The following is a 23,644-nucleotide window of genomic DNA, read 5'->3' as shown; positions in this document are numbered from 1 at the left end:
CTAACTGACCATGTTAGAGACAAATTGCCATGTGTCCAACAGTCCGACTGTGGCTGATCAAACCAATATGATCTCAGAATGCTCTACCACAGATCAGCCACAAATGGTCCATGTGACACCTGGGATGCTTACTCTAAACATAGATATCTCACATTTCCTTTGAGCTGCTTCAATTCTGCCTGGCTCATAGAGCACAGTACTATCTCTGAAGTGGGCACACCATGTTGGGTGGTCCTGTGTCAGTGTTTCCCATGCTGCCTAATCAGTTCTAAAGTTCTTAAGAGAGATCTTTAGAGTGTCCTTGTGTCACTTCTTCTGACCCACTTGTGAGCACTTGTCCTGTGTGAGTTCTTCATAAAATAGTCTTTTAGGTAAGTGTATGTTTGACATTTTAACTACATGACCAGCCCATCTTGGATACACTCTTAGTAGTAACATTTGAATGCTTGGCAGTATAGCTCAAGAGAAGACCTCAGTTTCTGGTATCTGACCTAATAGTATAAATAGTATAATGGTCTAATTCTATCTGATAATAGCAAATTATCCTACTGGTAAATTTCTGTAATCACTGCTAATTTTGTAAAAATTTTGCATCAATATTCAATAGGGAAATTGGTCTATAATTTTCTTTCTCTATTTCAAACATATTTGTGTCATAAGAGGAATTTGGTAGAATTCCTTCACTATTCTTCCAAATAGTTTATATAGTATTATAATTAATTGTTCTTTAAATGAATTCATTTGTGTATCCATCTGGCTCTAAGATATTTTCTTATCTAAGACCAATTAATTGATGACTTATTCAACTTCTTTTTTTAAAATGGGGTTGAGTATTTTTTTTCTTCTGTTAATTTGGACAATTTATATTTTTAAAATATTCATCCATTTAACTTAAATTGTCAGATTTATTGACATACTTTTAGGCAAAATAGTTCCTAATTATTGCTTTAATTTCCTCTTAATTGGTGTTGAATTCATCCTTTTCTTTTTTGACACTTGGTAATTAACCAAAGGTTTGTCTTTTTTATGGTTATTGTTGGATTTTTTCACTTTATTACTTTATCATTTTTTCATTTATTAGTTCAAAAGTTTTCGTGCTTTCAAATTTATCCTTTTTTTATTTTCAGAATTTCTAATTTGGTATTTAATTGGGGAGGTTAATTTGTTCTTTTTCTAGCTTTTTTGGTTACATGCTGAATTAATTGATTTCCTGTTTCTCTATTTTATTCATATATGCATTTAGAGATATAAAATTTCCCCTAAGAACTTATTTGGCTGCATCCTATCAATTTTGGCATGTTGCTTCATTATTGTTCTCTTTAATGAAATTATTGATTGCTTTCATGATTTGTAGTTTGACCCACTCGTTCTTTGGAATTATTTAATTTCCATTTAATTTTATTCTATCTTCTCATTTCCCTTTAATACATATAATTTTATTGCATCTTGATCTGAAAATGATACTTTTAATATTTCTTCCTTTCTGCATTTGATTATGAGATTTTGATGCCCTGATATGTGATCAGTTTTTGGGTAGATGCCATGTATTGCTGAGAAAAAGTTTTATTCTTTTCTATTCCTATTCAGTCTTCTCTAAAGGTCTATCATATCTTACTTTGAAAAATTATATTCACATCCTAACTTCTTTCTTGTTTATTTTGTGGTTAGATTTATCTAGTTCTGAGAGGGGAAGGCTGATGCCAGTTTTGCTTATTATTTCTTCCTATTACTCACTTAACTTTTTCCTCTAAAAATTTGAATGTTATATCACTTGGTACATATATGTTTAGTATTCATAATACTTCATTGTCTATGATTCCTTTTAGCAATATGTAGTTTCCTTCTTTGTTGCTTTTAATTAGACTTATTTTTGCTTTTGCTTTATCTGAGATCTTGATGGCTACTGCTGCTTTTTTTACTTCAGCTGAAGTATAATAAATAATGCTCCAGTCTCTTATCATTTTTTCTGTGTATATCTCTTTGCTTCAAATGTGTTTCTCATAGGATTTTAGTTTTTAACCCACTCTGTTATCTGCTTGTTTTATGGAAGAGTTCATCTCATTTACATTCATAGTTATATTTACTGTGTATTTTCCTTTATCCTATTTCTCACCTTATACTTTCCTCTTTCTCCTTATCCCTCCTAATAAGTGTTTTGTTTCTGACCACCACCTCCCTCAATCTGCCCTCCCTTCTATCAGTACCCTCCCCCCATTTCCTTTTTCCACCTACTTCCCTAAAGGGCAAGATAAATTTCTATACCCAACCCATGTGTATGTATGTTATCCCCTCTTGGAGTCACTACTGATGGAGTAAGGTTCAAACAATGCTCATCCCTTCTGTTCTTTCTCTCTACTGCAATAGGTCTCTTGAGCCTCTCCATATGATGTAATTTAACCTATTCTGTCTCTCTCCTTTTCTCCCAGTACAATCCTTTTTTATATCTTTCAATGTAAACTTATGCTCATATCCTCTGTCTATGTCTATTTCTTCGGACTGCTCTAATAGAGATACAGTTCTGAAGAGTTACAGGTATCATCTTCCTTTGTAGAGATGTAAACAGCTTAGCCTTATTGAAAAGCATTTTTTTTAGATTTTTCAAGGCAATGAGGTTAAGTGGCTTGCCCAAGGCCACACATCTAGGTAATTATTAAGTGTCTGAGGTCAGATTTGAACCCAGGTACTCCTGACTCCAAGGCTGGTGTTCTATTCACTGTGCCACCTAGCTGCCCCCTATTTTTTCTTTCTTATTTACCTTTTAATGTTTTTCTTCAGGCTTGTATTTGAAGACTATATTTTTGTTCATCTCTGGACTTTTCATCAGGATAGTTTGAAAGCTGCATTGAATGTCCATTTTTCCCCTGCTGAAAGATTATGCTGACATTTACTGTAGTTGACGCTTGGTTGCAATCCAAGCTCCTTTGCCTTTCAGAATATCTATTTTAAGCCTTCCACTCCTTTAATGTAGAAACTGCTAAATCTTGTGTAATCTTAACTGTGACTCTTTGATATGTGGGTAATGTTTCTTTCTGTCTACTTATAATATTTTCTCCTTGATTTGATAATTTTGGGATTTGGTTTGAATATTCTTAGAATATTCATTTTATTATTATTTTAGGAGGTAATCAATGAATTCTTTCAACCACTATTTTTGCCTTCTGGTTTTAGGCTATTAAAGCAGTTTTCTTTGATTTCTTCAAAAATACTCTCCAGGCTCTTATTTTTTCATAATTTTGAGCTTATTCAATAAATCTTTTTTTGTTTGTTTTTTTTGGCAAGGCAATGGGGTTAAGTGGCTTGCCCAAGGCCACACAGCTAGGTTAATTATTAAGTGTCCTAGGCTGTATTTGAACTCAGGTACTCCTGACTCCAGGGCTGGTGCTCTACCCACTGCACCACCTAGCTGCCCCTTCCAGTTAGCTTTTGTACCTCCTTTTTCATTTGAACAATTGTATGCCTTAATGAATTGTTTTGTTTAATCAATTTTTGTCCTTCCTTTTCTAGGTTGCTGACTCTCTCTTACATAATTCTCATTTCCCAAATTTTCTTCTACCTCTCTTATTTGATTTTTAAAATTCCTTTTTGAGCTCCTCTAAAAAGACGTTTGGGGTTTAAGATCTATTCACATTCCTCTTTGATACTTTCCATGGAGATATTGTTGTATTGACATTGTTGTGTTCATGAGTTTGTGTTTTGAGCTTTCCTATCACCGTAGTAACATTCTATGTACAGAGCTCTTTTCTTGTTTTTTGCTCATTTTTGCATTTTTGAGTTCTATAACCTAGGGCAAGGGGCCACAGTCCCAAGCTTCTTTTGCTAGGATCCAGGGGCCTGGTCAATGGTTTTCTGCACCAGAGCCTTCAGGGTTCACAGCTTGCCTATTGTGCTGAGGTGACCCAGTTTAGTCATACCTGTTCTGCTAGTGTTCTGGGCTGGCAGTTTGCCTTTTGTGCTGGGGTTGGAGGCCTCACAGCTGGCCTGCTCTACCACTGGCCAGGTGATCCAAGACTGAGGGACCTTGGTTGCTGATCAGTGCTATGGCTAAGAGACTTGCACTGGCTTGCAAACACCATCTGCACTGGGCATTGTTCCACTTTTATCTAAGTGAGACAGACATTTCCTAAAATTCTTCTAAATTATCTTAAGCTAGAAATTCACTTCATCTGTTTGTAGGATCTTTCGCTCTAAAGTTTATTGAGGGACTTGATTAAATGTTGTTTCTGAGGGAAATTGGGAAGAGCTCAGGCAACTTCTAGACTTCTCTTCACCATCTTGGCTTTACCCCCAGCATTATGGCATATTGAAGAGAACACTAGACTTAGGTCTGACCATTGTAAGCTGTGTGACCCTAGTTAAATCATTTAACCTCTCTGGGCTTTGGTTTCCTTCTTTACAAAAAGGAGATAACCTTAAAAGCAACTATCCCAAACAGTTGATAAAAGAAGATAATTTTCATTTACCAAGTATATTAACAAGGACATGTGCTTATTTTATTCTGTCCCACCCACTGCCCTCACATTCTCATCCCTCTTAGAGGAGTAAGACCAAATTAACTCTGTGTTGAAGGATGAACAGAAGAGACAGAATTATCTAGTGGAGTCTCCTCTTTCCCACAGATTGTGCAGCCACAGTATCAAACATCATGCACAGAAATAGGCTTTGATAGGCCAAGGTGTCTAGTAACTCAATGGATAAATCATTAGATCTGCAATCAAAAAGATCTAAATTCAAATCCAGCCTCAATTACTTGCTTTGGTTACTTTCAGTCATGTCCAATTCTTTATGGTGATAATTGGGGTTTTCTTGGAAAAGACACTGGAATGGTCTGCCATTTCCTTCTCCAGCTCATTTTACAGATGAGAAAACTGAGACAAAAAGAGTTAAATGGCTAGCCAGGGTCACACAGATAATAGTGTCTGAGACAAAATTTGAACTCAAGTCTTCCTGACTCTAGACCCTGCACTCCATCTATAGTCTACCTAGCTGCCTCAGTCACTTGCTACTGTGTGACCATGGACAAATCACTTCACCTCAGTTTTCTCAACTGCAAAATAGAGATATTAATGGTACCTACCTACTAGAGTTGTTGTGAGGATAAAATGAAATCATATTTGTTAAGCCTTTAGCATAGTGCCTATAATAAAGCAGGTGCTACTATTAATTACACAATCAGGATTGATTTGACCAGGTTAGGTCCATGGAGTAGGAGCCCTGAGGCTTGAGTCTGAAACCTATCTTTGCTTCCTGCCACCTAAGTGTCTATGGACCCATCATTTAACTGCTGTGAGTCTCAGCTTCCCACTTCTGCATCTTTATGTTCCAGGCTTGAACTCCAGCTCTATTGCTTGACTGACCATATGACCCTAAGCAAGACACCCCTCTGTCCCTCAGTCTCCTCATCAATGAAATAGGAGTAACAATCCTAATGCTACTACCCACCTCAGCAGGACTGTTGTGAGGATCAAAAAGAGAAAAGAGATGAAAATACTTGGGGAACTTTAAATCACTGTAGAAATGTCAGCAATGATCATCATCATCATTATTATTCTCCATTGTTCAGTTGGCCCCACAAGCCCTTCCTCCTCTGGTGCCTGCCTGCTCCCTTTCCCTTGCCAGCCAAGCCCTTTGCATCCTGCCTTTTCCCCCATGGATCAGTGCTCAAAATTTCCTTCCAGTACTTGTAACATACATACAATAGCCATTCACAGACATCCTCAGCTGAGAGCCCAGGGCCAAGAGCTGGATGAGAACTTTTCTGCCAACCCAGCATGTTTCTCTGCAGACTGTCTGGATTCTAGCTCTAATTCTTCCAAAGGCAGGTAGGTATTTAGTAACTTTCTTAGCTGAGCAGAAGGGAAGCATTCAAAAGTGAACCCCCCAAATACCAGTTAAGCAAACAGTCACTGGGGACAAAACACAAGTAATTACAGAGACATAGATAGCCCTTAACTTCAGAGATCTCTGAGGTGGGGATGTAGCTCCTGCCCTTAAGGAGCACCTTTTCTGAGCAAAGAAGAATCCTTGCCCAGCTTCCACCTTTTTAGTTTTCCTATGCTTTATTGTTCAGTTGTTTTTCAGTCACATCTAATTATTCATGACACCATTTGGCGTTTTATTGGCAGAGATCCTAAAGTGGTTTGTCATTTCCTTCTCCAGCTCATTTTACAGAAGGAAACTGAGGCAAACAGGGTGAAGGGACTTGCTCAGGGTCATATAACTAGTAAGTATACAAGGCAAATTTGAATTCAAGTCTCCCTGACTCCAGGCCCCATATTTTATCTACTGTACCACTAGCTACCCCTTTTTCCTCTTTACTCCCACTTTATACCCCTTCTTACTGAAGCAAGGTAATTCATCACAGAAAAAATAGTATAATTTTCTTTTTATATTGTAAACAAATCTTATCATTTTTTTCTGTACAGGTAAAGTGTTTTACCCTTCTGTATTGGCTTTTGTTAACCCTATTTAGATCCCTATGTCTTTAATCCTAAAACATTCTGGACTTAACTATAATTGCTCATATGCCTGACCTTGGTTTCAAAACCTCTACATCCTCCTTACATTGTATTTCCTTCATTCTCTCATTATTCAATTCATATAGAAAATCTTTCTTTTCATGAGATAAAATTTTCCATGCCCCCTGAAGCTTGGCCTTGCACTCACTGGCAGTCTTTTCCAAGAGGAGGACATGGTGATCCTTGTGCTCTGGGGCTAATGAACAAGATTCACAGAGAGCTCTCTGGTCTTCCTCACAGAAGAATTTCTCTTTTTCCCCATGTTGATCACAGGTGGTCAGGCCCACCACACTCTGAAGTAAATGAGATATGATTATTTTGCCAGTGATAGAAAGATTCTGCAGACCCTTGTTGGGTATCAAATGGCTGGATATTGTAACTCCTCTGCACTCTGGACAGATTAATGTTGCATCAGCTCCCATCTTGCACTGAAGAAGACACTCTCTGCAAAAGCTGTGGCCACATTTGACAGTCACTGGGTCAGTGAGGTAGCCCAAGCAGATGGAGCACATGAGATCTGCCTTGAGGTTTTCAAGTAAGCTTTTGACATCCATGTTCCTAGTCCTCGGCCTCTGTTCTCCAATATTCCTCTCAGGTTAAATAGCCTCCTATTTAGAGGATGCTGCCTCACACCAGGTGTTAATTAAGGATCACCCTTAGAGTATGTGCAGTAGATTCTACTTCACATGTTAACCGCTCCTTAAACACCTTTCCTCCCACTTGAGTGGGCAGCATTCTTTTCTCCTTCCTTTCCCCATGTGATCCCAGCTCCATGAGGCTATATCCATGATGATCTAAGCCAAGTTAATATTTTGGCTCTTTCTCGTTTCTCTTTCTTAAACTGTCTTTGCTTTTCTTCCTCAGTCCAGCTTGTAACTTTTGATTAACTTTACTGTCTTCTTAAAAATTCACCTTCTTTACTTTTTTAAAGAACCTAACTTGTGAACTTTTTTGGTAATTTGTGAACTCATGTAGTAACCTGTGAAACTTTTGTAGTAAATTGTGCCATCTGTGAATTAAGTTTTGTCTTTTCTTACTCTCTTGAGTCAGAGTCTGATGATTTCATCACCCAAATGAACCACAGCTGTCTCTCTCTCTGATCTCTCCACTCCAACTGCTCCAGCAGCAATATATTCTTCTGATCCAGGCTCCCTAGTCTTCTTGTTGTTCCTTGAACACAATATTCTATTTAACCATTGCATGACTTAGCACCCTCATACCTGGAAAGCTCTCCCTTCCCACCTCTGCCAACTGATTTCCCTAGCTTCATCTCACTTCCTAGGAGGGCTTTCCCAGTTCCCCAACCCCCTCACCCCCACCCTCTAGAATTACCTTCCATTTATTCTGTATATATCTTGTATATTATTTACATATTTACATATTCCTCCATTAAAGTATGAGCTTCTTGAGGGAAGAGACCATGTTTTGGCTTTTCTTTGCATCCCTAGCCCTTAGCCCAGGGCCAAGGTACATGACTGGTGCTTAATCAAAGTATGCTGATCCAAAGTCTGAATGACCTCCAGAAAGACACCTCCTCTCAGTGAGCCACCTTGGCTATAAGGAAGGCAGAAGTTTTTCCCAAATAACCTTCCTCTTTAAAACCAAATGAAAATTTATAGGTTATGACCTGGCTATGGTTTTCATTCAGACATCCCTCTAACTGTAATTCAGTTCCAAACCAATGGAATTCCCTGCCCAAACCCAACCCCCTAACCCATTTAACAAAAGTTTCAGAGAACATGAGGGCACAATTCTCCTTGTTCATTTTAATTTTATAACACTTGACATATATACCATACCCCAAGCTCTGTACAGGAGATTCTAAGACAAAAATGAAAATTTCCTCTTTACAAGGAGCTTTTTTAACCTCTAGATCAGCAGTTCTTAACCTGGGATCCATGAAGAGATACTGAAGGTGGATCATGACCTTGAATGGAGAGGAGAAATGACATTTTAATAGCACTTGCCTCTAACTGAAATTCAGCATTTCCTTCAGTTATATAAAAGCATGATTTCAAAGGGGTGCATAGACTTTCCTAGATTCCTAAAGGGAGCCAGGACACCAAAAATTACGTACTGCTAAATTAAGAGGTGAGGGAGTTCTGCCTTCTAGCTATCCAGGATACTTTATGCTATCATTTCAAGCCCATCTCAGAATACTGAAAACAATGATCAGTCTCCACTATCAAAAAAACTCACATTACCCCCTGAAGGTCATATAGTTCATCCTTTCTGCCTTCTACCCTTTTTTTCAGATAGAGGACTCTTACTTTCTTTCATTAGCTCTAATAATGTCAACTCAAGTTTATAGCACTCAAAGGTTTTCTCTTTAAAAGAACCACAAGTAGGGAAGGCAGGTATTAATATCTGAAGTTTACAGATGAGGAAACTGAGATATATGTCTAGTAGCTGCTGAACTGGTTGTGAAACCTGGGGTTCTCTACTCTTGGTACATTGTTTTCTCCACAAAAGTCCTTAACTTTTTTGTGTCCAGGGTCCTTTTGTCCATCTGGAGAATTCCATCTCAGAAGAATGTTTTTAAATGCATAAAATAAACTACCTGGGATTGGTATAGGAAACCAAATACACAGAAATTTGCGGTTAACAAAGTATTTTTTCCTTTTTTTCTGAATAAAAAGATTATATATATATGTATATATATATATATATGTATGTATATGTATACAAAGAATTCATTCTCATTGGTTTTGATAATCACATAAAACTTTATTGTCTAGTTCAACATGGATATAAATGAATACAAAGTCATTTTTAAGTGTGGTTTTCAGTCACTCATCATTGAGTCTCCTGTAGTAATTATTATCATTGATGTGGTTCTACTGCTTGCTCCTAGGGCAAATAGTGAGTGATCCAGGAGTAATTTCTTCATTAGGAAGGCAAGGAGAAAAGCAAGGGCGAAGAGGTTCTTGAAAGACTATGTTTGGGGGACTATAGATACAGGATCTATCTTTGGCATCATAAAATGCTATATGTCCCTTTTCATAATCCAAAAAAATGCCCACTTTATGTACAGGTTGTTTTAAATGAAAGACCTTGCATGAGGTCCAGTGACAGAAATAGTTTCCAGATTTGAAGCATAATAAGGTACAAGCATCCCCAGGTAAGTTGGAGAATTTCCGCTTCCCTTTGACTGATTCTTTACAGAGTCCCACTTCCCATCCTGTCTTATCTACCACTTCTACTTCCCAGTAGTGTTTCCCTGAGGTAAATCTCTGGGCACCTAAAACTGTAAGAGCATAGTCAAATCTCTTTTGTTTGCCTTTTTGGTCCTGTGAGACATCATATTTGACACTCTTCAAATCTTCAGACAGAATGAGATGGGGATCAGCTGTTTCAGGATCCAGAGTCAGATCCCTTTGGAAATTCATAAGGATTTCCCCCAAACCAGTGATTCGGCAAGTTAGCCAGTTTGGGAAAGCACAGTCTGGATCTGGAAGTAGCAGGGCTTCAGTCCTTTTCAAGATGTCCTTCATATCCTGGAGCATTTCCAAGGGCCCCTTGGTCAAATTCTTCTTTATTTCTAATGCCATTTGTTGCAGAGCTTGGATTTGTTGTGATAGTTCGGCCTTGCTCTTCTTGAATTTGATCAAGTTGACTATCCTTTCCTGGTCCAGTTTTCTCATTTGTAGCTTTTCTTCATCCCATAAGAAATGATACATTTTCTCATATTCAGATAAAACTGATTGTTTCAAAACCTCTACATCCTCCTTACATTGTATTTCCTTCATTCTCTCATAATTCAATTCATACAGAAAATCTTTCTTTTTATGAGATAAAATTTCCAATGTCTCTTGAAGCTTGGCCTTGCACTCACTGGCAGCCTTTTCCAAGAGGAGGACACGGTGTTCCTTGTGCTCTGGGGCTAATGAACAAGATTCACAGAGAGCTCTCTGGTCTTCCTCACAGAAGAATTTCTCTTTTTCCCCATGTTGATCACAGGTGGTCAGGCCCACCACACTCTGAAGTAAATGAGATATGATTATTTTGCCAGTGATAGAAAGATTCTGCAGACCCTTGTTGGGTATCAAATGGTTGGATATTGTAACTCCTCTGCACTCTGGACAGATTAATGTTGCATCAGCTCCCATCTTGCACTGAAGAAGACACTCTCTGCAAAAGCTGTGGCCACATTTGACAGTCACTGGGTCAGTGAGGTAGCCCAAGCAGATGGAGCACATGAGATCTGCCTTGAGGCTTTCAAGTAAGCTTTTGACATCCATGTTCCTAGTCCTCAGCCTCTGTTCTCCAATATTCCTCTCAGGATAAATAGCACTAGCTCTTTCTCTTGAGCTCTCACAGCAAAAGATTTTTGGACTGAGTTGTTGGGCTCTTTTTTTATATGTCTTTCTTTGGTTAGCCCCTCCCTTTATACCACCCACAAAAGGTGAAAACTCCTTTTTCTCGATAGTGCTTCCTATCTCTGGTATAGGGCTGAGTTCTCATGTTTTTGTATACCAATGTGCTGCAACTCAACAATGGTGTTCACACCTTGGTCCTTTAGGCCAGAATTATCTTATTCTTGAATTATAATTTTTTCTTTGATTCCTTATTTCTCAGATATTCTTCTTAGGATAGAGCATGCTAAATCTTTTTAGGATTGAATTATTGGGATCATTTAAAGAGTTTTGCCTTTCACTTTACTCTGCCTACAAAAGATGAGAATTTTATGACCACATAATGGTTCCTCTTTTTTCCTGTTTTGGGCCACAGTAATGGGTTATATAATAATTCACAGTGGTGAATTACCTAGGCATTTCAAGTCAGAGTTGTCTTGCCCCTTAAGTCATCAGTTCAGTATGAGTGTACAAAGATTCGAGTTTCACTATAGACATTTTTCCCCTGATGTCCTAAGTTTTTATTTTATTTCATTTTATCCAATTACATGTAAAGATAGTTTTCAACATTGATTTTTTTTAAGATTTTGAGTTCCACATTTTCCTACCCCCTTCCTTCCCCCACCCCTCCCCATGATGGCAAGTAATCTGATATGGATTATATCTATAAATTCATGTTTAACATATTTCCATATTAGCCATGTTGTAAAAGAAGAATCAAAAGAGGGAGGAAACCCATGAGAAAGAAAAAAACAAAAAAATTTTAAAAGGGAAAATTGTATGTTTTATTCTGCATTCAGATGCCATAGTTTTTCCCCTGGATATGGAAGGCATCATCCATTACAAAGTCTTTTAGAATTGTCTTTGATTACTGTATTGCTGAGAAGAGCTAAGTCTATCATTGTTTATCATCACACAGTACTATGAGCAATGTTCTCCTGGTTCTGCTCATTTCACTCAGCATTAGTTTCTGTAAGTCTTTCCATATTTTTCTGAAATCCCCCTGCTCCTGATTTCTTATAGAACAATAGTATTCATCCCATTCATATACCACATTGTTCATCCAAGAGGTGCTATGCATATTTTTGTACATATGAGTCTTTTTTCCTTCCTTAATGATCTCCTTGGGATTTCAGACCTAGAAGTACTATTAATTAAAGTGTATATGCAGTTTTATTGCCATTTGGGCATAGTTCCAAATTGCTTTCCATAATGGCTGGATTAGTTCACACTTCATTAGTACATTGGTAATCAGTTTTCCTACATCCTCTCTAACATTAATCACTTTTCTTTTCTTTCAGTTTAGCCAATCAGACAGGTATGAGGTGGTACCTCAGAGTTGTTTTAATTTACATTTCTCAAATCAATAATGATTTGGAGGATTTTTTCATATGACTATAAATAGCTTTAATTTCTTCATCTGAAAACTGCCTGTCCATACTTCGATCATTTTATTAATTGGGGAATGACTTGTAATCTTATAATTTTTTCTCAGTTCTTGATATATTTTAGAAAAGAGTCCTTTATCAGAAATACTAGTTGTAAAAAATGTTTCTCAGTTTCCCACATTCTTTCTAATCTTGGTTACATTGCTTTTATTTGTGTGAAAACTTTTAAATTTAATGTTATCAAAATTATCCATTTTGCTTGATGTTTTCTAACTCTTGTTTAGTCATAAACTTCTCCCCTCTCCACAGATCTGACAGGTTAATTATTCCTTGTTCTCCTAATTGGTTGATGGTATCACCCTTTATGCCTAGATCATCTATCCATTTCTGACTTTATTTTGGTAAATGACAAGAGATATTGGTCTATGCCTAGTTTCTGCCAGACTATTTTCCAGCTGTCCCAGTAGTTTTTGTCAAATAGTGCATTCTTAGCCTAGAAGCTTGGAGTCTTTAGGTTTATCTAACAGTAGATTACTGTAGTCATTTACTACTATTTTTCTTGTACCTGATCTGTTCCACTGATGCACCACTTCATCTCTAAAGCATTACCAAATAGTTTTGATGACTGTTGCTTTATAATATAATCTTAGCTCTGGGACTGCTAAATCACTTTCCTTTGCAATTTTTTTCATTAATTCCATTGATATTTTTTAAATTTTTTTGCAAGGCAATGGGGTTAAGTGTTTTGTCCAAGGCCACACAGTTAGGTAATTATTAAGTGTCTGAGGTCAAATTTGAACTCAGGTACTCCTGATTCCAGGGCCGGTGCTCTATCCACTGTGCCACCTAGCCACTCCTTGTCTATACTACTTTTAATGAAACTACTATTTCTCTCTCTTGCTGCTAGATAATATATAGAAATTCTAATGATTTATTTTATATCCAGCAATTTTGGTAAATTTGTTAATTGTTTAAGTATAACATCATATCATCTGCAAAGAATGAGAGTTTTATTTCCCTTTTTGTCTATTCTAATTCCTTCAATTTCAATTTCTTCTCTCATTCCTAAAGTCAACATTTCTAACACAATATTGAATAGTAGTGGTGAAAATGGGCATCCTTGTTTTTACCCCTAAACTTATTGAGAATGCTTTTAGTTTATCCCCATTATATATAATGCTTTCTGATGGTTTTAAATAGATACTGCCAGAACAGCTAGGAAATGGAGTTAAGTGGCTTGTGCCCAAATTAACAGAAGAAGAAAAAAAATACTTAACCCCATTTAAAAAAAAAAAAGAAGTTGAACAAGTCATCAATGAATTATCTAAGAAAATATCTTAGAGCCAGATGGATACACAAATGAATTCATTTAAAGAACATTAATTCTAATACTATATGAACTATTTGGAAGAATAGCGAAGGAGTTCTACCAAATTCCTCTTATGACACAGCTAGGTAATTATTAAGTGTCTGAGGTCGGATTTGAACTCAGGTCCTCCTGACTCCAGGGCTGGTGCTCTATCCACTGTGCCACCTAGCCACTCTTGAGTCTTTTACTTGAAGGTTTCATTTTTTATTTAGCTCTGATTTTTTTATCTGGAATGTTTCAAAGTCCCCTATTTTGTTGAATATCCATCTTTCCCTCTGAAATAGTATGCTTAGTTTTTCAATGTAGTTGATTCTTGGTTGTAATCCAAGCTCCTTTGCTCTTTGGAGTATCATATTCCAGGCCTTCAGATCCTTTAATGTTGAAACTATCTAGTCCTTCATAATCCTGGCTACCTGATATTTGAATTGTTTCTTTCTAGCTGTCTACAGTATTTTCTCCTTGACCTGATAATTCTGGAATTTCCTTAGTTTGGGGAAGTGATTGGTGGATTCTTTCAATTACCATTTTACCCTCTGTTTCTAAGATATCAGAGTAGTTTTCCTTGAGGATTTCTTGAAAGATGTTGACTAGGTTCTTTTTTTTTTTGATCATGGCTTTCAGGTAGTCCAAAAAGTCTTAAATTATCTGAATCTATTTTCCAAGTCAGATGTTTTTAATCGATGAGGTATTTTACATTTTCTTCTGTTTTCCCTTTTTAAAAAAAATTTTGCTTAACTGATTATTGATGTCTCATAAAGTCATTAGCTTCCATTTGTCCAACTCTAATTTTTAAGGAATTATTTTCATTAGATAGCTTTTGCATCTCCTTTTCCATTTGCACAATTCTATTTTTTAAAGAGTTTTTTCTTTTTTCATTTGACCAATTTTGTTTTTGTAGGAGTTATTTTCTGTCAATTTTTATGCTTCCTCTTCCAAGCTGCTGACTCTCTTGTATACCTCTCATTTCTTTTTCTCATATTTCTACATTATTTTTAAAATCCTTTTTGAGCTCTTCCCTGTGGACTTTTTGAGATTGAGACCAATTCATATTCCCCTCTGGGGCTTCACTTTTAGGTCTTTTTCCAATGTCCTCTTCTCAGATAATGTTTTGATCTTTCTTGATCACCATAGTTTTCTATGGTTAGGGATTTTTTTCTTATTCCTATTTATTTTAATTTGTGGTTTTTAAAGTTGAGCTTTGCTCCTGTGCCACAGGAGGAACTGTCCCAAGCTTTTTAGGCTGGAAGTCAGAGGCCTGCTCTCTGACTTTTTTCATGCTGGGTCATCAGCTGTTAGTGATATTGCCTGGCCTAATCACGCTTATTGAGCTAGGGCTCCAGGACCCATAACTCTTCTACATTGGACCTGGAGGCCTCTCACTTGGCTTACTGTGCTGCTGGTCTGCTGAAACAAGACCTAGGGGCAGTAATTGCTGATCTGTGCTGAGGCTGAGTCTCCCACTGCTTTCTGAGAACCCACCTGCACTGGATCATGCTCCCCCCTTACCCAAGTGAGACAGACCTTTCCTGAAATCTTTCCAAGATATTGTAAAATGGAAAATTGGTCCACTCTGTCTTTTTGTGCTTTCTGTTACTCTAGAATTCATTTAGATGTTTGATTAACATTTTTCCAAGGGAAAAACTCAGGGAAATTCCTGCCTTCTCACCATCATCTTGGCTCTACTCCCCCAAACTATTTTTTTTTAAAAACAGACAGACTCCAGGTTTTGAACCCCTATGGTTCTCACCTTCATGCTCAAGGGGGCTAGGGGAGGAGGCACATGCTCACACACAGTTATGCCCAAAAGTGAGGTTCAAGCTCATATCTCTGAGGCTGCCTCTCACACTGCACTGAGAGTATCTTAGTAATGTGAGGCAAGATTCAAACCCAGTGCTTCTGTTAGCACCTAGTACAGTTTTGCATAAAGCAGTGAATGATTTCTAAAGATCCAAGGATCCAAGATTTGAAGCTAAAAAGCACCCTTGAGTTCATCTGATCTAGCCCAGTCATTTTTCAATTGAGGAAATGTGGCTTTACACATACTTGACAGTAACTGTCATCTCCACCTGGTCTCCCCTTAGGTAAAGTTGAATGAAACAATGGGAGAGAGCCACTATGCTTGGAGGCAGGAAAACCTGAATTCAAATCCAGCTTCAGAAACTTATTAGTGACTCTGCACAAGCCACTTATCTGTTCTCTGCCTCAGTTTCCTCAATTGTAAAATGGGGATAATAATAATAATAATACCTATCTCCCATTGGTATAGTGAGAATTAACTGAGATATTATTTGTAAAGTGTTTAGCAGTACCTAGCCCATGGTAGGCACTTAATAAATATTTCCTTCCTCCCTTCCTTTCTTCCTTCTTCCCTTCCTTCCTTCCTTCCTCCTCTTTCCCTCTCTCCTTATTTCCCTTTCTTCCTTCTTTCCTTTCTTCCTTCTTTTTCTCCCTCCTTCCATATCTCCTTCCTTCCCTTTCTTCTTTCTTTCTTTCCTTCCAATTCCCTATTAAGGATTCCTTTAAGAAGGAAAGACACACAGCAAATCAGTGATGAAATAAGTCCCCCAGATATCAGAAGCCATAGCCTAAGGCTTTGTCTACTTCAGGACATTGGCCCTTCTCTTTGACAGCTATTTACTGGGGTTGGTTGGAATGGGAAGAGGAGGCAAACAGGCCCTGGGATTCAAACCCAGCTCTTCTGATTCCTGATCCAGTGATTTTTTCCACCATATCCTGCTGTCTGTTTTCTTCAAATGTCCCCAAATGCTCACTGAACCGGGAGCAGGGGCAGCCTCTAGGAGTGACCTACTTTCAGACCCCCTGAGTCCACCAGAGCCTGAGGACCTAGCAGTGCCATAGTTCTGCCCTTCCAGAATGGGCAGCCCACTGGCACACACACACAACCTACTGTTGTGCTGAGTCTCCCCAGATCTGGAGGGTCTGTGGGGCCAGGAAGGCGGCTGGATGAGGAGACTGTGGTGGCTTTGCTTAGAGAGCTGTTCCAGCGCCTTGGGAAAGGAGAGAGGTGAAAACTGCTGAGTATGGTCTCTCCTGGCCTCGGAAACCTTACCAATCTAAATATTCCCTGGTTCTGCCCTGCTCAGCACGTCCCAGGCTGGTGAAATAGATCACTTTGTATACACACAACTCATGCCCACACACACCATAATTTCACACCTGTAAGCTGCCCCTCAGATGAGAAGAAACCACAGATTTGGATGAGGGCACTTGGTGATTTTTTTTAATTTAGCCCATAGAATATCAGAGCTGGAAAGGACCTTAATATCTAGAACAAAAAATATCAGCTTGAAGGTACCTTAGAATAGAAAATAGCAGAGTTAGAATGGACTTCAGAACATAGAACATAGATGTCAGCATTGGGAGGGCCTTTAGAACAACAGAATGTCAGTTTGGGAGGGTACTTAGTACACAGAATGTCAAACCTGGGATAACCCTTAGAACATGGAATGTCAGACCTGGGGAAGCCCTTAGAACATGGAATGTCAGACCTGGGAGAGCCCAAAGAACACAGAATGTCATATCTAGGAGAACTCATAGAACACAGAATGTCAGACCTGGGAGAGTCCTTAGTATATAGAATGTCAGACCTGGGAGACCCCTTAGTACAGACAATGTCAGATTTAGGGAGAGCCCTTAGTACACAGAATGTCAGACCTGGGAGAGCCCATAGAACACAGAATGTCATATCTGAAAAAAAACCATAGAACATAGAATGTCAGACCTGGGATAGCCCTTAGAACACAGAATGTCAGACCTAGAAGAGCCCTTAGACACCAGAATGTCAGATCTTGGAGAACACATAGAACTCAGAATGTCAGATCTGGAAAGGATCTTAGAGCACAAAATGTCAGAATTGGGAGGGTCCTTAGAACACAAAATGTCAGAGCTGGAAAGGCCTTTAGAACACAGAAAATCAGAATTGGGAGGTCTTTAGAACATAGAATCTCCGAACTGGGAGAGTCCTTAGAACACAGAATGTCAGAGCTGGGAAGAGCCTGGAGGGACAGTAAAGGCAGAGGGATTCTAGAACAACAAGGATCAACTTTCTAATATATGAAAGGAATCATAGTGTAATATAATGTATTTATTCAATGTGATTTCAGAATAGGGAGCTAGACATGAGTACAATTGGAAGGTAGTCTCTTGTAGGACAAAGAGAAATCTGGCTTTGAGCTGTGGTTCTGAGTCTTCATTTCCCCTATGTGAAATGGAAGTCAAAATCCATATCCTGTTATCTTTTGTGGCAATCAAAGACAGTAATGTATAACTTTACTTAAACATGTAAATGAAAGTTACTTGTATTTTTTAGATAAACAGAGATTATTTTTGAGATAGCATAGTATATTGAAAAGTATATTTGGTCTGCAGTTAGGAGACCTGGGTTTGAATTCTATCTTTGACATTTATTGGCTCTATGACCATGAGCAAATCACATAACTCCTTTGAACCTCAATTTTCTCATCTACAAAATAGGGTGCTTAAAAAATAATCAAGCTTCCTACCCAATAGAGTTGCTGAGAAGTCAGAACTTTCTAAGCTTAAAATTATTCTAATTCCTAGGGGAAGAGTCAAAATTCCTTCATAACTTTGACAGAAATATCAGGTCACCAGAGTATGCAGGTACCATAGAGGTCATGACATCCACTCTCCTTCCTTAAGAGACTTAAGGTCCCTAATAGGGAAATGTCTTGTCCAGGTCATAAAACAAGTTAGTGGGAGAAATAAGATTAAGTATCCAAGTCTCCAGATTTCTGATATGGTCTCCTAACCACCCTCTTCAATAAGACACCTCTCTGCATCCTTGACTTCTTACATGAAGGTCACTGAATCCAATCAGGACAGAAATTTTTTATAAAACCCATTTTCATAACTGACCCATGTAGTCCTTTCTACCCATGATCCCATTGGAGCGATGGTAGATGATAACACAAGGCAACTAGATGACGATTTGGCTAGAATATTGGACTTAGAATCAGGAAGCCCTGAATTTGAATCTTGACTCTCAATAAATCAACTAATAACTAATAATAATTAGTTAATAAATTAAACCCTAGGCAAGACAAATAGGACTCAGATGCTAACTAGATGTGTATTTCTGAGCAACCCAGAATGAAGTCAAATCAACAGGCATTCATTAGGCACTGATTCTGAGCCAGATACTTTACTTACATTTTCCTTTTCTATAAAATGGGGTCAATAATGAGATTCTCCTGCCAAGGTTGTTGTGAAGATCAATTGTGTTAATATCTATATTTTAAAAAATTAAAGAACTACACAGTTACTACTTATTAATCGGAGCTTTGTTATAACTCCTATAAGGTAGGAAGGTAAGTCCATCCTCACTCTTTACAGTCAAATAAGCTAAAAATCACAAAGGTTGTGACTTGCAGTCAAATAATGAAAAATAATGAATAGAACTTGACCTTGGATTTTTCTGACCTTAAATTTAGCCCTATAGCCACTTACCCTCCTCTGCTTTCCTCTGACTTCCTCAGTATCCTAGAGGAGCTCTTGTCTCCTTTCCAACACCAACATTCTGTATTCTTTGTTCAAAGGTCCTTTCCAGAATGGGAGAACATTCTATGTTCTATGTATAAAATCCATTCCAGGGTTGACATTCTGTGCCTAGTCTCCAAAGCAACAAGCCCAATTATTGAACTTGTTCCCTGTTCTCTTTCCCAGGAAGGTCAAATCTACTGTGGCCTCATGACTTGTCCTGAAACCAGCTGCCCCACACCTGTCCCTGTGCCGGATTCCTGTTGTCATACCTGCAAAGGTAAGTCAAAGCCTGCCTATGCAGTTTCCCCAGAACATCAGTGCTACAAGAGTCTCTGAATATGGAATAAAAATTCTGAAGGGACCTTAGAACATAGAGTGTTATACTGGGAGAGACCTTAGAAACACATGATGTCAGAGCTGGGAAGGATCTCAGAATATAAAACATCATAGTTGGAAGGGACCTTAGAACCAACAATATCAGAGCTAGGAGTACCTAAACGGCACAGAGTATTAGAGTTGTAAGGGACATTAGAACATAGAATGATAGAGCTAGAAAGAATTTTAGAACATAGGATGTTAGAGAAGGAAAGAACATTATAACATAGAATGCTAGAATTAGGAGGGATCTTAAAATATAAATTGTTACAGAATCACAGAGTTAGAAGTAGTCTATCCCAACTATTCTTCAATACGAATCACTTCTATAACCTACCAAAGGTATACCTGCCTTTTCCTTTAAAGATCTCCAGTGAGGGGCAGTCTGCTAACCTAAAGGCTACTTTTGGATAGAGATAATTGTTAGAAAGTTTATTTTCTCATGTCAAACCCAAATTTTCCCTTTCTTTCAACTTACCCCCTTTCATTTTAATTCTGCCCTTTTTGGGTTCAAGTTGAAAAGATTCAATCACTCTTCCATGTGGTGGTCCTTTAATTACAAGATGACAGCTCTCATGTCTCCCCTAAGTCTTCTCCAAGCAAAACATTTCCAGTTCCTTGAATCAATCCTCCTATGATAAAATCTCAAGACCCCATTTCATCCTGGTTAACCCTCTGGATATTCTCCAGCTTATCGATATCCTTCTTTAAATATAACACCCCATTCTCCAGCCACAGTCTAATGAGGACAGAACACAGCAGCACTCTTACTTCCTAGTCTCAGATACTATGTCTCTCTCAATACAGGAGGAAAGAATTCTGCCTTAGCTTTCTTGACTCTGGTTGATTCATCCAGAGTTTGCAGTTTACTAAGAACCCAAGACTTTTTTTTTAGGTTTTTGCAAGGCAAATGGGGTTAAGTGGCTTGCCCAAGGCCACACAGCTAGATAATTATTAAGTGTCTGAGACTGGATTTGAACCCAGGTACTCCTGACTCCAGGGCTGGTGCTTTATCCACTGCGCCACCTAGCCGCCCCTGAACCCAAGACTTTTAAGATTGTGTTATTGGTGCCTTCTGTTTTTACACTACAGTCCTTTCCTGTTATACTTCTATTAATCCACTCTCTCACTATAACTAAGAATAAGTTAGATAAATCCAATAGACAGATCTATCACATCTGGCAACCCAGCCAGCATTCTCTCCCCATTACCTGCCTCTCAAATGAGAGCAGTGAGGTAGATCATGCTGTCAGTTTTCTAGGGTGGATATTTGTCATTACAGATCGTTAGATTTTGGCCATTCTTTAATGTTGGTTTCACTTTAGGTTCCTCACTTCCTTGCTTAGTAGTTTGTTCACTGGTACAAACAATTTAGGTAGCTTAAGTGATATAGTACAGAAAGTGTTGACTTGGAGTCAGGAAGACCTTCAAATCCTCCTTGAAATATTTAGTTATGTAAAAACAAGTGAGCCATTTAGCCTTTTTCCAGCCTCAGCTTCCTCATCTGTAGAAGGGGGATTATAATAGAAATTTCATAGGGTTTTTGTGAGATTCAAAAGAGGTAACCCATGTAAAGCATTTGCAAACCTTCAAGCACCACATAGATGCTTGCTGTTATTAACTTAGTGACTTTTTTGTATCTCTAGATCTTTTTCAGATGAACTTAGGTTTATGCCTCTTCTATCTTATACTTGGGAAGTTGAGTTTTTTGAACCCAAGTGCAACTTGCAACTTTACCTTTATTCCTATTTTATTTTATCTTCAATCTTTAGGTTAGGTTTGATATTCCAGCCTGTCCAGGTATTTGGACCCTGACCCTTCTGGTTATTTCTCCCTGCAGTTTTGATAAACAGGTCCCCTAAGATTATATCCAAGTCATTGATAAAATCGTTAAACAGGATAGGACCAGATCCATAGAAGGCACTCCAATAGCAACCTTCTTCCAAACTGACATTGATCCCTTGTTAACCTCTCTTTGGGTCTGCTCATTCAACTAGTTGCAAACCAGTTAATTGCATCATCATCTGGGTCATGCCTCTCCATCTTTTCTATTATAATACAGTGAGAGACTTTCTCAATTGCATTGCTAAAATCTAGATAGCCTATGTCTATGGTTGACCCCTGATTTATACACCAGTTGAGGTACATAGTCAGGAAAAGAAAGGTTAGTCTGAAATGATCTGTCCTAGGTTAAGTCATGGTTCTTCTACTCAACATCCCATTAATCAATGTTGCCAAGAATTGAAGACAAACTCATGGGCCTCTTAATTCTAGAATTTTAAATGATCCTCAAATGAAATCATGTCAAGTTTACTCTCTATTTTGATCAGCCTACTCTGGATGTGTTCAAGTTTAGAGTCACTACTAAAGTATGGCTCCAGGACTGAACACAGAATTCAGATATATGTTAGGATTAGGGAGTTTAAAGGTTTGATTCTCTTTTCTTTTTTAAAGGAGGGATGAGAATGGGGACAAACTAGAGATAGAAGAGCCTGAAGAAGTCACTTAATCCAAACCCCTCATTTTATAGAAACATTTTATGGAGGCTCATGATATAATAGAAGTTAGGATTTCATTGAATTTGGAGCTACTGTACCCTAGATTGAGTCCACAAGTCTGCATGATATACTTTCTCTGAGCCTTAGTTTCCTCATCTGTAAAATAGTCATACTAATATCTACTTCACAAAGTTTGCTAACTATAAAGAACAATAGAAATAAGGGTTATCAATTTAATGATCAAAAATTCAGACAAATCAGTGGCATAGCCAAGAAAAGAACACAAGTCTCCTGTTGTTCCCATCCTCCCTAGCCTAGGGATATTTCTACTATACCATATTCTTTTTTTACCTCACTCTATCCCCTTTGGTGGTCTGTGGTCATCAAACTGAATTATAGAGAGAGTTAATTCTCCATCATTAAGATCAGGCTATAATATCTCAAGAAGGTAAGTGGTACAAATAACACCCCCATTTTACAGATGAGGAAATATTATGAAGGGACTTGCCCAGAATCCCTATTTTCCAATCTAGCCTCAGACTTTCCATGCCATACCAAAGCAATTCACTCTCTCTCTCTCTCTCTCTTGCATCCAATCTCGTGCACACAAACACTCTCCTTTTCATATAACTCTCTGGCTCTTTCACATAAGTACATTCCAACACCCTGAACAATTAGAAATAGATTAACTGAACTGTTTGGCCTAGATCAGGTGTGTAGGGGTGATCAGAGAAGACTTCTTGGAGGAGGTTATTCATGAGCTGGGCCTCAATGGATGCTTTTATTAAACCAGGTTAAGCTTAGGTTTGAGATCATGTTAGCTACGGAATGATAGGCTTCCTCAGATCCATCATAATGATGGATTCAAGAAGTGGCCCAGGAGGGAGGGGCTGAAGTCAGAGTTTGCAGTACATGGGGCTACCACTAGAGGATGGTGTGGAGCTGTTATCTGACACGTGCTCAAGAGGGACTTTTTCACCATTTTTGCCCTTGAGACTTTATTTGCCATTGGGATTGTCAGGGCAGAATCTTAGAATGGGAGAGGTGGAGTACGACAGTACAGGATATTAAATCATAGGATGGTAGTGCTGGCAAGGACTTTAAAATATAGACTAAAGCTAAAGGGAACCCCAGAATATAAATGTCAGAGCTAGGAGCTACATTATGATTAGTTGCCTCTAAGTTGGTAATATAAATTTGTCCCTGGCTCTGATCCTAATGAGATAGGCCTATTTGAGATAATGGATGCATCTTGTGGGGCCCCTCACATTTGCCTAGCCCAAATGAGATCTTACATCATAGACTATGGAATCAAAAATTATCAGTCAGATGAGAAAGCCACCAATCCACCTGTTCCCAGGCAGGAATACCCTTTATATTATACTCACAGGTAGCCATGAATTCTCTGTGCATAACCCTCCAGGGATAAAGCTTTTACCATCTTCCCTAACATCCCATTTTGCTTCTAGATGAGTCTGGTTATTACAGAACTCCTAATACTGAGCCAAAATCTGTTGCCCTGGAATAATTCAGAAGAAGACTCAACCTTCTTCCACTACTTGAAGACAGCTCTCAGACACCCCATTAAGTTGTCCCCTTTCCAGACTAAACATCTCTAACTTTT

At 38.2% G+C, this 23,644-nt stretch overlaps 1 protein-coding gene and 1 pseudogene across 1 annotated transcript in view; one reads left to right on the top strand and one right to left on the bottom strand.

Moving 5' to 3' along the window:
* Positions 1-23,644, top strand: part of CHRDL2 (chordin like 2) — a 96,134-nt gene that overhangs the window by 39,770 nt on the left and 32,720 nt on the right. Inside the window, exon 6 of the mRNA XM_074216868.1 lies at positions 19,331-19,424. Coding sequence (XP_074072969.1) covers positions 19,331-19,424 — 94 coding nt within the window. The remainder of the gene's footprint in view (positions 1-19,330; positions 19,425-23,644) is intronic.
* LOC141510232 (putative E3 ubiquitin-protein ligase TRIML1 pseudogene) lies at positions 9,300-15,380 on the bottom strand (annotated as a pseudogene).

This window comes from Macrotis lagotis, chromosome 1 (assembly GCF_037893015.1).
Source record: "Macrotis lagotis isolate mMagLag1 chromosome 1, bilby.v1.9.chrom.fasta, whole genome shotgun sequence".
Classification (NCBI taxonomy): domain Eukaryota; kingdom Metazoa; phylum Chordata; class Mammalia; order Peramelemorphia; family Peramelidae; genus Macrotis; species Macrotis lagotis.
This window is presented reverse-complemented; position numbering and strand designations above follow the sequence as displayed.